Source organism: Amblyraja radiata, chromosome 7 (assembly GCF_010909765.2).
Source record: "Amblyraja radiata isolate CabotCenter1 chromosome 7, sAmbRad1.1.pri, whole genome shotgun sequence".
In the NCBI taxonomy this organism is placed as follows: Eukaryota; Metazoa; Chordata; class Chondrichthyes; order Rajiformes; family Rajidae; genus Amblyraja; species Amblyraja radiata.
In genome coordinates, this window is record NC_045962.1 from 55,309,507 (window position 1) to 55,326,200 (window position 16,694).

The 16,694-nt window shown below is 43.4% G+C and overlaps 1 protein-coding gene across 5 annotated transcripts in view; it reads left to right on the plus strand.

The window, feature by feature from the left end:
- Positions 1-16,694, plus strand: part of vps8 (VPS8 subunit of CORVET complex) — a 420,899-nt gene that overhangs the window by 300,506 nt on the left and 103,699 nt on the right. For all 5 annotated transcript variants that reach the window (XM_033024588.1, XM_033024585.1, XM_033024586.1 and 2 more), the window contains one exon: positions 10,963-11,131. In XM_033024588.1, the coding sequence (XP_032880479.1) occupies positions 10,963-11,131 (169 nt within the window). The remainder of the gene's footprint in view (positions 1-10,962; positions 11,132-16,694) is intronic.

Consider the following 16,694-nt stretch of genomic DNA (forward strand, 5'->3'; position numbering starts at 1 on the left):
GACCCCAGCCCTGACTCGCGGCATTGTTGTTTTCATCCATCCAACACTTTATTTTCGAACCAAAAATGTTAAGTCTCCCTGCTCCACTTAGGACTGCCTAACCTGCCGAGGTTTTCCAGAGATTCCTGTTTCTATTAATTCAATTGTCGTGCAGGCATCCCTCACTTCATTATGGTTGCCTAGCAACACCTAGATCAGAAGGATCACTTTGAATAGTAATTCTGTAATTCAAAACCAATTCACAATGAGAGAGAAGTGTCTTTTCCATTAAATAAGAATTTAAGAATTCAGAAACAAAGAGATGTTCTCATGTAAGAACAGAAATTGCTTGGAAGATCAGGCATTTTCAAAGGAAAGCTAATATTTCTTAGGCAGCTCTATTGGACTTCAGTTAGACTGCATTTGAAGTGCGTGCAGTTCTGGTTTCCCCATTACAGGAAAGATGTGGAGGCTTTGAAGAGGGCGCAGAGGAGGTTTACCAGAATGATGCCTGGATTACAGGGTTTCAGCTACAGGGAGAGGTTGGATAGACTTGGATTGTTTTCTCTGGAACGTCAGAGATTGAAGTATATATACAATTATGAGGCATAGATAGGGTAGACAATCAAACCCTTTTTTTCCCAGGGTGCAAATGTCCAACATTAGAGGGCATAGCTATATGGTGAGAGGGGGAAAGTTTGATGGAGATGTGCAGGGCAAATTTTTACACAGAGTGGGGGGCAGTGGCCAAGAACGCATGGTGATGGTGGAAGCAAGTACGACAGTGGCGTTTAAGAGGCTTTTAGATAGGCAAATGGAAGTGGAGGGGATAGAGGGATATGGATCATGTACAGGCAGATGAGATCAGTTTAACTCGGCAAAATATTCAGCATATTCAGCACAACATTCCTGTACTGCACTGTTTTATGGTCTATGAAATGAAAATGAAGTTAACAGACCAGATCACCTGGGACTGCATAGTCCCCAAACCTCCCTCACTAGATAGGGTATTCAGCAAGAAATGACCAAGCTTTGTTTGGTGGAACCTCCTGCACTAACATCATACTACCCAAATGGCCATTTAGAACTCGCATTGTCAATGTATTTTTGAACAGTGTCTAAATGTTTCTGAAGATCAGATTCAATGGCAGAATACATGATGAAACAATAAAAAGGTTCAAGTAAAGAAAACAATGGGGTGTAAAGTGGAGGTGTAAATGGCAAAAGCTGAATCATCATCTGAAATATTTGATTATTGAGTCGGACAGCTGTAATGTTTCTAATTGAAAGTACGATATTGATCATTAAGGCACTAATGAGGCTAAATGGAGCCTTGAAAAAGATCAAAGAAATGTCAAACTAGAGACGATTGAGGCTTAAAGTGAATTTGGGATAAAGGTTGTAAATTAAATGCATCTCAAAAAAAATATCTCTAATATAAAGGAGACCATATTTAGAATAGCAACGACAATATGCAGACATGAAAAGAGCAGTTAGTCACAATGTTGCTGGGAATGTTTTTTATGGCTGCGGATAAGAGAGGTAAACTGGCATGTAGGGCATCTCTTCCACTTGCACTGTCAGGTGCCATGGAGAAGGTTTGGTGGGTTGAACACAATCATGTAGGGAGGCATGATGCTATAAGGGAACAATCCCTTAAAATAATGAAATGGAGGAGATAGTGTGTGTGCTGGTGCCATCAAGATGCGGGTGCACATATGGCAGAGCATTATCCCTTGATGTAGAACTCGCCTGATATGAACTTGATTGAGAAAGGGTGATAGATGACAACCAAGAAACAGATATGGGAAATGCTACTGTCATGGTGAAATAAAATCTGCACGAGGAGAAAGAACATGTCAAAAGCACAACATAGAAGGTAAACTCATCAGAAAAGATGTGAATGGAAAAGAAAAATCTCTGAAAATATGTAGGAAATATGGTGCAAGCAGCTTTGGGAGTTATTATCTTATAGTGGCTATTGGATGAGTCTCACTCAGAAATGTAGATAGAGAAATCAAAGTACGTCATGGAAAAGTTATTAGCTGCTTGTTTACTACATGCCATACCCAAAAAAAAAACTATTTATTCTAACTGATTCCTAGCTGTCAACCAACTTTTGTCATCTCTTTATAATTCTCTATGACCATAGTATTATCACCCAATTTCATTTGAGGATCTTCTTTTCACATTTCAGTCTTCTCTGGATTGAATGAAGCTTGTTTTTACCCGTGCTTAGTACATTCCCTGATACTTTAATGTCCTCCTTCGCATTCATACTTTTTATCGATTGAAAGATGCAGCATGGAAACAGGCCTTTCGGCCCACTGACCATTGATCACCCATTCTGACAAGTTCTATGTTATCCCTCTTTCGCATGCACTCCCTCCACACTTTACAGAAGTTAACTAACCTACCAACCTACACATCTTTAGGATATGGAAGGAAACCCACACGGTCACAGGGAGAATATGATTCAACGATACTTTATTGTCACATGTACTGAGGTAGAGTGAAATGCTTTGTTTTGATATCCATGATGTAAAGCCAAATATAGAGCTATTTCCCAAAGACTATCACTGGTCTCGTTTCCTATGGAAATCTTCCATTTGGAACTTTCGTGCTTGGAAGGTTGGCACTCCATCTTAGTGTATGTCTAAAGTTAGGGAACGAGCTTCCACCACTCAATGTCCAACGCAAGCCATGCATTCTTCACAGCATCCTCATGTTAACTTCCCTTCAGTCAAAATCCTGGTCCCATCAATGATACAATCACAACTATGCTGGGTAATCATGTACAGACATTTCCACAATATAATAACTGCTTAAATCTTATCATTGCTGAGGCCACATTTGGATTATTGTGTTCAATTGAGATCACCATGATGTTGTTAAGATGGAAAGAGTGCAGAAAAGATTTACAAGGATGTTGTCAGGACTTGAGTGTCTGAGCTGAAGGCTAGGTTGGGCAGACTAGGACTTTATTCCATGGAGCACCTGCAGGCTGAAGGGTGATCTTATGGAGTTGTATAAGACCATAAGGAGAATAGATAGGGTAGATGCTCGGTGTCTTTTACCCAGAATAGAGGAATCCAACCAGAGGTCAGAGGTTTAAGGGGAAAGAGGGACACTTTTTCACACAGCGGAGTGGTGGGTATGTGAAACAAGCTGCCAGAGGAGATAGTTAGGGCAGGTACTATAACAACATATTCAAGACGTATAGACAGGTATATGGATAGGAAAGGTTTAGAGGGATATGGACCAAACGTGGGCAAGTGGGACTAGTGTAAATGAGGCACCATGGTCGGCATGGGCAAGTTGGTCTGAAGGGCCTGTTTCCATGTTTTATAGTTCTATGACGCTGGGGAGAGAGGGGGGGGGGGAGAGTTAACTCGCCAAATCATGCATTTTAATGGTTGTTATTCAATTGTGACATAACAGCCATGCCATTGCTAAGTGTTAGAATAGCTAATGTGGGGGTGTTGAAAGCTGATCAGAGCATGGACTTCCAGAGTGGATGTCACTTATCCTTTATACATCCATTACAACTGCATGCCTATGCAAAAATATTAAAGGATAAAATATGAAGGGTTTAACACTGCTGTCTTAGGACCACTTTCAATCAGAAAAAATACAAAATATCTTTTTTTTCCAAACTCTGCAGTAAAGCTAATTTCTGTAGAAATCTTTTCAGCCTGCAAGTGAATTCTTTTTTTCAACAGTATCTCTTTGATTCGCTAAAGATTTGAAGTCTGCACAAAGTGCATCTGCTGTAAGCCCACCCATGTAGCGTGGTTCTCAAGGAAGGAGAGAATGAAGATATCTGATGTAGTTGCATGTAACAACTGAGAAGATCTTGATTTACATAAAATAAATCTCTAAAATTCATGATTGTGATTTGCTATTCTCCTTGAAAGCACACCCAGGCTTATTACTGGATGTTACACATGATGGTTTTAACATTTCTAACGCTGTGTATAAAAAATTCAACTGGTACCATAAATATTAGTCATCAGAGATGTAAAGAACTGGTGCAGTTATGTGGGTCCAGTAATTATACTTAATAAATAGTAATGAAGAGCACTAGCAGTAGGCAGAGGTACTTATATTTTTTCAGCAATATCAAATTGCCAATGCGGAATAAAAATAGTTCTTGCGAATTGTGAGGTCACAATATGATTATTATGTACTGAGAACCAGGACAAGATAAACGGATTAATTGCTGGAAAATTGTCAAAATTCAAAAGAATGTTGCAAGCACAAAATCCTCTTCTACTTTCAGCTTGCTGCAGTCCCTGAGATTTTTTTAATTTTTCGTTGCTAAGGTGACTTTTCAGAACTACTGTGATCAAAGTGGAGATGAGATTTTTGATTTTGCTAGCAATCTTAAAGTGAATTCTGAACTGTTATTGCGATGGATTGCACCCGACATCTAGCTTGTGAATGGATTATAAATTGGGTGATGACTGCCTGAAGGAGAGGCTTGTTACTATTTGTGGCGTTTGGTGCTTTAACTCCAACTACTGAAACAGTAGTTTAATCTCTGTTTAATCGTCTGATCTGTTCTTGCTCATCTATCTTGTGTGCGGACGGGAAGTCGAAGGACAAGAAGCCGAAGCCAAGAAGTGGAAGGCAGGAAACTGAATGGACACGACGCCAAAAGGATACGAACCCGAAAGGACACGATGCCGAAAGAATACGAAACCGAACGGACACCACGTCGCAAAGAAGCAGAACGGACATGACATCGAAAAGCCGCCGAACGGACATGACGTCTCCGGGGACGGGATTTGTCCTAGAGCCTGTCAGCGATTGGTCAAGACCCACGCGTCCATCACATCACTGGCCGGGGGGGGGGGGAGGGTTGGTAGGAGCTTGAGCTTTTGTTTATAAAATGGTGGCAGTGACTCCAAGCTGCTGCGATTGCCAGAAAGGCAGTGATGTGATGGACGCCGCGGGGGTCTGGATCAATCGCTGACCTTTGTCGATGACTGACAAGGTGTCGGACCAATCCCGTCCCTGGAGACGTCATGTCCGTTCGGTGGCTTTTCGACGTCATGTCCGTTCTGCGCCTTGTCTTTGCGGCGTTCAGGTTCGTATCCTTTTGGCATGATGCACTTTTGGCTTCGTGTCCTTTTGGCGTGATGTACTTTCGGTATCTTGGCTTTTCAGCATGATGTGCTTTCGGTCTCTTGGCTTTTCGGCGTGATCTACTTTCGGTCTCGGCTTTTCAGAGTGATGTACTTTCGTTATCTTGGCTTCCACTTCATGGTTTCGGCTTCTCGTCCTTCGATGTCCTGTCCGGGTACCCATCTATCTATCTATCTATCTATCTATCTATCTATCTATCTATCTATCTATCTATCTATCTATCCCATTAAAAGTCTCGTCTTGTTTCTCCTTCTGTCTCTGTGAGATCAAGAAACTACGCCAAAATGGTATACAATTGCGCGAAAATGTTTGCAGAATCTTACTCAGCTTTTTCCCATTAGTATCACATTTGATGTTATAGATCACAAGCTATTGATATTTAAAGTTTAAAAAAAGCCAACTTTGAAAATAATAACTGCCTGTGCGTGGGAGACTTTTCTAGCAGCTTCCAGTGATGATGTCACAATAGCATCTCACAGTCGTCCAATCACAATGGGATCTCATTTAACAAGCTGCCGTGAAGATTTCGAAAAACCGAAAATGACATCACAATGGGATATCTGCTGCCAATACAGAAGCTAAGAGAGATGACAGAGTGGGGGATGGGAGGAGAAGAAATGTTATATAAAAATTCTTTAGTGGGGGAGTGTGAAAGGGGAGAGGTGAGGGAGGGAGTGACTGAGGGTAAGGAAAAGGAGAGGGCGGGAGAGGTGACAGAGTGACAATGGGATCAGCAGCTTCAAGGGGAGTAAGTGGAGAGTAAGATTTTTGCCCCCCCCACGTGGGAAGGATTGATTGGCTCAAGGGAGCGCCGACCCAAAAGTCGAGTCCAATCATTGGTTCCGGGATGCGCCGACAGCTTTTCACTGTACCTCGGTACACATGAAAATAAAATAAACTAAATTAAATAAAAGGTACTTATGGTTGGCATGGACATGGTGGACCCAATGGCCTATTTCTATGCTGTATTTCTATGCGTGTCATGTGGGCAGAATCTTGTACTCCACTTCCAAAGTTCAGTGTCATGGAATTGAATTTCTGAAACAAAATGCAATAATCTGCCGCTTTGTTCTGCATTTAATGCATGCATCCAAGAACTAATATGTGCACTGAAAAATTTGATTTCAAATATATATTTCAAAATCATTTAAGTAGATCTTGCCTTTATCACTGAAATTCCATTCATCAGATGCTGTGCCTTTTATATTTTTGATTTCCTTGACCTCTCTGATTTAGTGTCACTCATCATGGCTCTGTTGAACACTTTACGCCCTTAATATATAAATCTCTTGAAATTATGAAACTTTATAATTATATTTATCAGTTTATAATGTAATTTATAATTATAAATTAGCCAAGGTTCATTCAACACAGCATTTTCGTTTGGTAATTGTGATTGGTTGGATATTCATTCTTAGTGAGCACTGGAATAAACCACCTCTCTGCTCTTATGCAAAGCTAAAGGCCTGGTCCCCAATGCAATCCATCCCCAACGCAATATTCCGCCTCTCACCCGTTCCCCCAATGCAACCCGTTCCCCCAATGCAATATTCCACCACTCAGCCATAGCCCCTAAGTGCGCAGGCGCGGCTGACGGGTTCCCGTTGTACAGCCCCTGATCCCTCCTCACCCCTCACCCCCCTCCCCCCCCACTCCGCCCCATGCCCTCCCCCCCTACTCACACACTCCATCCCCCCTCAACCCCCCCCCCCCCCCCATCCACTCTTAGCGGCTCTCCGGCGGCGCAGCCAATCCCGCCCATTGCGTTGCAGGTATTTTTTTTATTTTTTTTTTGTTTATTTTATTAGAAGTTAATACAATACAAAACAGTACAGTGGAACCTAATTTTAGGTGCCAACTATGTCATACCGTAATCCATTCTATGTACAACCTCTACTTTTATGTTTTGAGAAGGAAGTAAGCAAGACAAGAAAAGGAAAACAATAGAAAGGGGAAAAAGAGGAAAAATAGACGGTAGAGAATAGAAAAATGTGAAGTGTGTATATAAAAAAAAGAAAAAGTAAAAAGTAGAAATAGGAGAGAAGGCCCCTTAAAAGAGAAATTTTCAAATCTTTATTCGGAGATGTAGATCTATCCACGGCATGAACTGAAATCAGCAATCCTTATGGTACCGCTGCATCACATGATTCCAAAAAGTCGATGAACGGAGACCAACTCCTTAAGAATTGGTCATATTTATCTATTAGTCGGAGTCTCATTTCTTCAAGGCGTGCTATGTCCATCAATTTAAATGTTAAAGATGAGATTTATTCAGTCCATTCTTGCTTGTTGCGTCTCTTGTTGCGTTCTGCAGCCGGGGGACGGCTTCAGGCGGGTTCTGTCGGGGGCCGTGGGGGGAGCGTCCTGCAGCTTGGCGAGGGGCATGGCTTCAGGCAGGGCTTGTCGGCGGCTGGTGGGGAGGGGGGAACGCTGTCGTAGCCTAACACTGGTGTAGCCTACTGCTGCCTACCCCTACTGCTGCCATGGCCTATCGCTGTCATGGCCTACCGCTGCCGTGGCCTACCGCTGCCGCTCCTCACCGGCTTCAGGTGGGGAATGGTGGGGAGGGTCTTTCAGCCAGGGAGGGGGACGGCTTCAGGCGGGGCTGTCGGGCCGGTGAGGAAGGGGGGAGCGCTGCCATGGCCTGCTGCTGCCGTGGGAGGGGGGCATGTGTGGGAGGGGGAGGGGTGTGTGTGGGAGGGGGGAAGGAGGTTGTGTGGGAGAGGTTGTGTGGGAGGGGGGTTTGTGTGGGGGAGGGGTGTGCGTGGGCGGGGTGTGGGGGGAGGGAGGATGAAGGGAGAGGGTGTGTGTGTGGGAGGGGCTGTGCATGAGCAGGGTGTGGGGGAGGGAGGATGTGGGTGGGGGAGGGGGGGGGTGTGTGGGAGGGGCTGTGCATGGGCAGGGTGTGGGGGAGGGAGGAGGGGGAGGGGTGTGCGTGGGCAGGAGGTGTGGAGGGGAGGGATGTGTGTGTGGGGGAGGGGGGTGTGTGTTGGCGGGGTGTATGTGGAGGGGGGGCAGCGAGTGTTGTGGAGCCGGAGGGGATGTGTGGGAGGGATGAATGGGTGGGGGGGGGGGGGGTGTGGGCGGGGGGGAGAGAGTTCGAAGAAAAGTTGTGGGGGAGAGGGAGGTATCATGGGGGAGAGGGCAGGAGTCAGCGAGGGGGACCAGAGAGGATGGAGCTGGCAGGGCTAGAGCTGACTGTGGGGAATCACAGCGGTCACTGAGTCGTTCTCTTCTGCCGGGATCCGATTCTCCGCTTTCCATTTGGCGATATTTACCGCGCCAGGCTGGGTCATTTCAGGTCCCTCCGAAAATTGTGTCCGGTTGGAAATCCCTGCCAGCCATCCTCAGCTCCAGTACAGACGTGGTGGCGCAGGAAGGGGCGAACCGTCCTGCGGAGTAACAGGAGAAAAGACCAATCCACGCGCCACTGAAAGGCAGGAGAGGAGATCGATCTGCGCACGCGCGCTTTTTAAGATTTTTTTATACCTCACTAAGTTTTACATTAGACCACTGGTCGGAACGAAACTTGGTGCACTCGCAGCACAGGAGAACGGTGGGTAAGCTGGCGAAAAATCGTAGCGCTATAGTGTACTGTTTTTGCGCAAATAGAATGACCGCGCAAACCAGAAGATAACAAGATCAGAGCTTTAGATAATATGTATAGATAGATAATTGGACTATACTAAATAGGGTAATTGAAGCAAGAATGAAATGTTGCACAAACTTGTCATTCATCCACTTAAATCAATGATTATAATCATTAGATTTTACCCCTTGTCAAAACGTCAAGAAGTAAAGGATAGGTTTTCTAGGCCTTTAACATAAAATCTAATGATTTTAAGCTATCATCATTGTGCTCAATAACTTTAAATGCATAATAAGCAGTAAGATTCTCAAATTTAGCCGTTATGAATTCCCTGCATAGCCTTGCTCGTGAAACTACCTTGAATCAGTACCATCTGTATCATTTTTTCCTTTTCTGCATTAACTACGATTTCATTCTACAGAAACAAATGGGACTGGTTAGGGTTAGGGCGCATCCAGAGACAAGGAAGATTAAAATGTTAATGAAATAAACTGTCCAGTCACCCAGATTTGACAAAGGTAAATTAAAATCTCTAAACTCTATTTACAAATGGCCATTTTGGTCAAAGTGGCCAAATGAGTAAATGCTTGACCCCAATATGTGACAGAAGGGGTCATCAATGCAATTCCAGTCCAGAGTAATCTGTGCACCTTCTGTGGACTAAGCTGAGTTAGTTTCATTGTGTTTCTATCAATTGTGGATGAATCCCGTGTGATGGAGGTATTGCTATGTTTATAGTTACCAACAGCCAAGAAAGATAATAGTGACATTTCCGTGGCACAGGATGGCGTGGGTGATGGGGATTGGGGCACGGAGATAAGGTAATGTTGGGAATCGGCAAAATAAATTTTAGTGCCTACTTGATTAACTGGTATAGCTCTTATTTAATGCCACATCCTCAGACTATGTAACATTCGTATACCACGGAGGAGTGCTTATTAATTCTAGATTTGCTGAAAATTATATGAAACTAATTTTAGCGCATTTCTTTAGTTATTCGGGTGGTCTTAACCTAACAATGTAAAACTGGACGGAATCCCCATGTGAGCTAGTTCATCTAGAGGCATTGGACTCCTTCCCCAATAAGCTATTAATTCACAATTGAGTTTTAATGATAATCCTGAATGGTATTTTATTCCTATTGATTTATGAGACATATTGAATTTACAAAAAAAAAGTGCGATTTTTAACAAATTTTTTGATCGCCAGCCCAGTGTTACAAATATTTAGCTATTGCATCCACCCAAACACTACTCTGGAAATAGAGCATTTCATTTAGTCTAACATTCAAGTAATTAATTGAACTGTTACAAGTTCAGAGGATGTGGCATTAAATAAGCAGCTACTCTGCTTCATCAAGCAGGCACTAAAATCACTACTATATTATTCTAAGAAGAACAACATGCTTTTTGGGGACCTGGCTTACACATTTTGTCAATTAATGCTACTAAAACCCAGTTATTCATCTCATCAGTGTTTGCAAAACATAGCTCATTAAAAGTGGCTGTCTTTATCTCATTATATAACATTTTTTTTGGAATGAACTTGCTGGATTTGTTTGATGACTCAGCTCACAACCCCAATCACACAACACAAAGTAATTGGTATAACCAGATCGCAACTTTGAATCTTAAATGATGCTCTCACTTGCTTGGGCAAGACTTTTACCTACCACAAACACACTTGTAAAAATAAATGAGATATATGTGTAGATCTGGAAAGAGCCTTGTTATCAAAGGACACAGGAGCACATGATCAGGAAGAGGCTTTGCAGTCCCACACATCCCATTCTTTATGAAGATAGACACAAAAAGCTGGAGTAACTCAGCAGGACAGGCAGCATCTCTGGAGCGAAGGAATGGGTGACGTTTCGGGTCGAGACCTTGAGGAGAGTCTGAAGAAGGGTTTCGGCCCGAAACGTTGCCTATTTCCTTCGCTCCATAGATGCTGCTGCACCTGCTGAGTTTCTCCAGCACTTTTGTCTACCTTCGGGTCGAGACCTTTCTTCGGGCCTGAAATGTCACCCATTCCTTCTCTCCAGAGATGCTGCCTGTCCTGCTGAGTTCTCCAGCTTTTTATGTCGATATTCGGTTTAAACCAGCATCTGCAGTTCCTTCCTACACCATTCTTTATGAACACAGGTGTCCAAAAGTGGAGGATTGTGCCTCATAAATAATTCTACTTGACTTGGTTGCCATTAAGTGGTGAGTACCCATATTCATTTATGTTCATTTCACTTGCAGTTGTGGCCATATCTACCACGCACATTGTCTCCAAAGTAAAGACTGTGGGGTTCAAATTGAAGGACAGACAAGATGGACTTGCTACAAATGCAACTCTGGTAATAAAGCAGGAAGACGCCGAGATTTGGGATCAGATGTCACCAGGGGTCGCAGCACTTCCTTGGCACAGGTAAGATGGTTTAGAATAAAAGATGTTCCCTTGATCGTCATAATTCCAATGTTCCTCAGAGGATGTACTGTTGTTTACATGGCATTGAACAGAATCTTTCCCCAGGTGTTTTAACCTTTTCTTTAAAATGAGTGAAATTTGCTCTGATTTTTCAGTTTATCCTGTGCAATCAGAATATACGTCTGGATACAAATAGTTGGAAAATAGAAGTTCTTGCAATGTGATATTATTGAGAAGTTGGGATTGCAGTATCTTTTTGGTCATCACGGTGTTCTGCAATTAGAGTAAAAAATGTGTTTATTTTTTAATATCATTCCTTGTCTTTGGATGGAGTGTAATTGTGTTGTTTACTGCAGAGATAGTGAAGATGGTAGCTATAAGTAAGCTACCTATCCCTGTCTCTCATAAAGGTGCATTTAGTTTCAGAATCAGGGTCTTACAGCACGGAAAAAGGTCCTTCGGCCCAACTCTTCCGTGCTGTCCAGGTTCTAAAACTGAGTTTTATTTGCCTGCATTGGGCCCATATCTCTCGAAACCTTTCCGCTCCATGTAGATGTCTACTTGTCTTTTATATGTCACCAATGTACACACTTCTATAACTTCTTCTGATATCTCGTTCCATATGTGCACCACCCTCCGCAATTGCCCTTTCGGTCTCTTTTAAAGCATTCTCTCACTGTAAACCTACGGCCTCTTTTTCTAGACTCTCCCACATTGATTCCCTCACATAACAAATAGGCAACATGCAGATTTACTTCATGTATAGTCATGGGAAAATAATACTAAATCCAGTTGTGCTTTACCATCCAAATATTTCGTATTTCATGGTTATTGCCTTCTCCAACTGAATTTTACATTAGGTATCATTACTTAGGTATATGATAGACTCCATGACTTCATGTTATGATCTCTGTAGAAGCATAAACTACCCTTGTAACACGGAACTACAGATGGTATCTCAACAACTTTACGTTTGACTCCTCCCATTTCCTCCAAACACAAGGCGTAGCTATGGGCACACGCATGGGCCCCAGCTACGCCTGCCTCTGTCGGGTACGTTGAACAATCCTTGTTCAATACGTACCAGGGCCCCATCCCCGACCTCTACCTCCGTTACATTGACGACTGCTTTGGGGCCACCTCCTGCACCCACACACATCTGACTGACTTCATCCACTTCACCACCAACTTCCATCCGGCACTCCAATACATCTAGACCATTTCCGACACTTCCCTACCATTCCTTGACCTCACCATCTCCATCGCAGGGGACAGACTTCTGACCGACATACACTACAAACCAACTGACTCACATGGCTATCTGGACTACACGTCTTCCCAGCCTGCCCCCTGTAAAGACTCCATCCCCTACTCCCAACTCCTCCGCCTACGCCGCATCTGTTCCCAGGATGAGACGTTCCACACCAGGGCATCGGATGTGTCCTCGTTCTTCAGGGAACGGGGATTCCCCTCCGCCACCATAGATGAGGCTCGCACCAGGGTCTCATCCATACCCCGCAACACTGCTCTCTCTCCCCATCCCCGCACTCGCAACAAGGGCAGAGTCCCCCTAGTCATCACCTTTCACCCCACCAGCCGGCAAATACAACACATAATCCTCCTCCATTTCCGCCACCTCCAACGTGACCCCACCACTCGCCACATCTTCCCATCTCCCCCTATGTCTGCCTTCCGCAAAGACCGCTCCCTCCGCAACTCCGCAACTCCCTTGTCAATTCTTCCCTTCCCTCCTGTACCACCCCCTCCCCGGGCACCTTCCGTTGCAACCGCAAGAAATGCAACACCTGTCCCTTTACCTCCCCCCTCGACTCCATTCAAGGACCCAAGCAGTCGTTCCAGGTGCGACAAAGGTTCACCTGTATCTCCTCCAACCTCATCTACTGCATCCGCTGCTCTAGATGTCAGCTGATTTACATCGGGGAGACTAAGCGGAGGTTGGGCGATCGTTTCGCCGAACACCTCCGCTCAGTCCGCAATAACCTACCTGAACTCCCGGTGGCTCAGCACTTCAACTCCCCCTCCCATTCCCAATCCGACCTCTCTGTCCTGGGTCTCCTCCATTGCCAGAGTGAGCAACACCGGAAATTGGAGGAACAGCACCTCATATTCCGCCTGGGTTGCTTGCGTCCAGATGCCATGAACATTGAATTCTCCCAATTTTGCTAGCCCTTGCTGTCTCCTCCCCTTCCTTAACCCTCGAGCTGTCTCCTCCCATCCCCCCCCGCCCTCGGGCTCCTCCTCCTCCCTTTTTCCTTCCTTCTCCCCCCCACCCCCCATCAGTCTGAAGAAGGGTTTCGGCCCAAAACGTAGCCTATTTCCTTCGCTCCATAAATGCTGCTGCACCCGCTGAGTTTCTCCAGCATTTTTGTGTATCAAGGAACTACAGATGTTGTTTTACAAAAGAAGACACAAAGTACTGGACTAACTTGGCTGGCCAGGCACCCGGCTCGCAGCATCAACTATCCATGTTCTCCAAAGATGCTGCCTGACCCACTGAGTTACTCCAGCATTTTGTGTCATAAACCACTATAACTGATTGTACAAAAATGTCTAAAGCATAGATACTGTATATCCATAATAATGAGAACTATTGAAGACTGTTTTATATAGCTACAGTTACAGCCAAATTATTTGATGACATTCCAAGCAATATCACCTTTCCACCTCATTGAAGTTTTTAAATTAAAAAATGTAAAGTTAAAATATAGTGATTATTTTTTACATACATTCTTTTTAATCATTTCCCAATTTTGATCTTTAACTGCTCCATCTTTTTGAAGTAGAAATTAGCTTTTATCTCTCTTGCACTAAGCTGCTAAGATGTAGAACACTAGTATTCACTCCGAGCTGGAAAAGGTGAACACCGGATCTGGCTTCGTTATTTGTGTCTGAACTTGTTGGGCCTCTTCAAAACAGTTCCAAACATAAATGGAAAAGGGAACTGAAGATATTAAGATTTGAAGTGGTTTATGGGATGGTCTATCATCATCTAAATTTAGTACTGATGAATTGAGTTTTAACCATAGTTTCTGTATAAATGTCAGAGCTTGGTAGTGTGAAATAACTACATCTATTGAAAATAATCAATTTCCCTAAGGCTCCTTTCGCGTTGTAAGATTTTGTTCTTGGGTGCAACCTTTCAAGGAGATCATAATCATAATCCTACTTTATTACTTTTGCAACATATGAGGAATTTGATTAGCCATACAGTCATACCAATAAAAAGTAACAAAACACACAAACACCCGCGGTGAGGCTCAAAGTCAATCTCGAGCAAGGCCGCCAGCTCCATGATATTAGGCCGCAGAGCGACTGGAGATACGATCCGGAAAACAATTGCATCTCCAGCAAGGTAAGAGATTGAAAAACAGTTTCCCCCCACACAAAACAAACCAGAGAAGATTAACACATACTTTTAAAACACTAAAAATAACAAAAAAGACGAAAAGACAGACAGACTGTTGGCGAGACTGCCATCGTTGACGGCGCCACCCCGATAGCTTGTATAATATCACACATTACCAAGAAGCGAATGTTTTGTCAGAAAGAGCATGTTGTCGTTTTCCAGGTGAATAACTGAGAATATTTGCTGTGAAATAACAGAACCTGAAACAAAGACAGTCACCTTGCCATGTCCTGTCATCTATATTGACAGTCACTCCAGACAAATTAGGTGTTTTCTTCATGTTAGGTGGTGATACACAGAGCAGCTGTTCTCACCATTACTGAGACGTAAACCAAGGATTTTCTTGTCTCTAATTATTAAGTATCTGTGCTTTAACGTAGTTAGATCTAAATTGATTCCTATCAAAGATAGAAACAAATCATTATTTCTCCGATTATTGACAAATTTAGTGCTTGGAATAGCTTTGAGGCTATCATGACTCATTGTTTTTAGTGTGTGACGTCCACAAATACACAACTAAACCTGGAAATCGGAGCAGTCATGCAAACCGTAAGTTATTTTTAAAATACCCATTCAAGGGATACTGCATTAAAACAGAAGAATATCCAAAGCTATAGAGTTGTACAGCATGGACATAGGCCTTTTGGCTCACCATGTCCTTGCTAACCATTGCACCTATCTATAATAGGCCTATTTAACCACATTTAGCCTTCTATGTCTTTGCAATTCAAGTTTAAAAAATCCCCCTCAGATGCCCCTAAACTAACTCCCTCTTAACTTGTACTGGTGCCTCTTGTTTAAGATACTCCTATCCATAAAAAAAAAGATGAATACAATTTACCCTATCTAATTTCCATTATAATTTTGTATTCCTTTATCAGAGCCTTCTCTGCTCCGGGGAAAATAAATCTAACCTTTTCAGCCTCTCCTTACAATTGAAATGCTCCATTCCATGCAACATCCTGGGAATCTCCTCTGCACCTACCAATAGGTATTCATTAAACATACCAGATAATATCAGGCTGTCCATTCCAAAACTCTTACTTTGCTACTGACAACATTTATGCAACTACGTTTAGGATGTTGTTCAGTCAGGTGTTTAAAAAATGTTAATTCTGTATAGTCCAGGTTCCTACTTGAACCTACTTTCACTGAACCACATGATGTTAGTCATAAAAAGCTGGAGTAACTCCACTGCAAAATGATATTAGTATAATTGGACAGCATTTTTCTTTAGCAAAATAATGAATTACTTGAGTAAAACAATCGTCTGTATTTTTCAAGCTGACCTTCAGCCCAAGCTTGAAACATCTGCAGACTATTTGACCCCTGTTCACGAAAGACAAACCCATCCACACACCGGTCCTCATCTTGTCCTACAAATAGACCTTCAGCCCAGAGACATTAGGTTAGACGAACTAGGTACCAATGTCTGACTATGGGAGTGTGTAGGGGGTCACATGAAATGAACAGAATTGGGAGTCTGCCGGGTACCACCCGCTGCGTGTAGACCAGGCCCCTCCCCCCCCCAAAGGGGCCATAAAATTGGTGCTAAATAGTTGAGTGAGGCACCACTTAAATCCACTACCATGGTGTGTTCACTGCCACACCTATATCAACAACACAAACGGCAGACATTTTTTCCGCTGCAAAAGGCCCACCAGACCTTTTGCAGCGCCAGACCTTGCCCGCCCGAGCAAGGTACCACTCAAAAATAATGCCAAATGAACAAGTTGAGTTCATAGAGTACAAACTGGGTTACGCAAGACAAATAGTCCGCTGCACTACAGGTACCAGACACCCTGAAAATGGACACCCTAGACCCTGCTGTCCAACTAGGCTGGCCTAGATATTGTGGGTACCAGCTAAAACCAAGTTTAAATTATCTATCACACCTTGGGGGATATAAAATGACCTATGACAGAACAATTATTCACTGCCTTGGGTCTACCAGACCCCCTAAATGGACCCTTGGGCCCATCTATGCTAGCCTAGATATTAAAGGTACCAGCTAAACCCATGTTTAGATGATCAATCACAGCCTAGGAAATACAAAATCACCCATGCCAGAATAATAATCCATGGCCTTGGTCCTACCAGACTCCCCATATAGTCCCTTAATTGCCCAACTGGGAG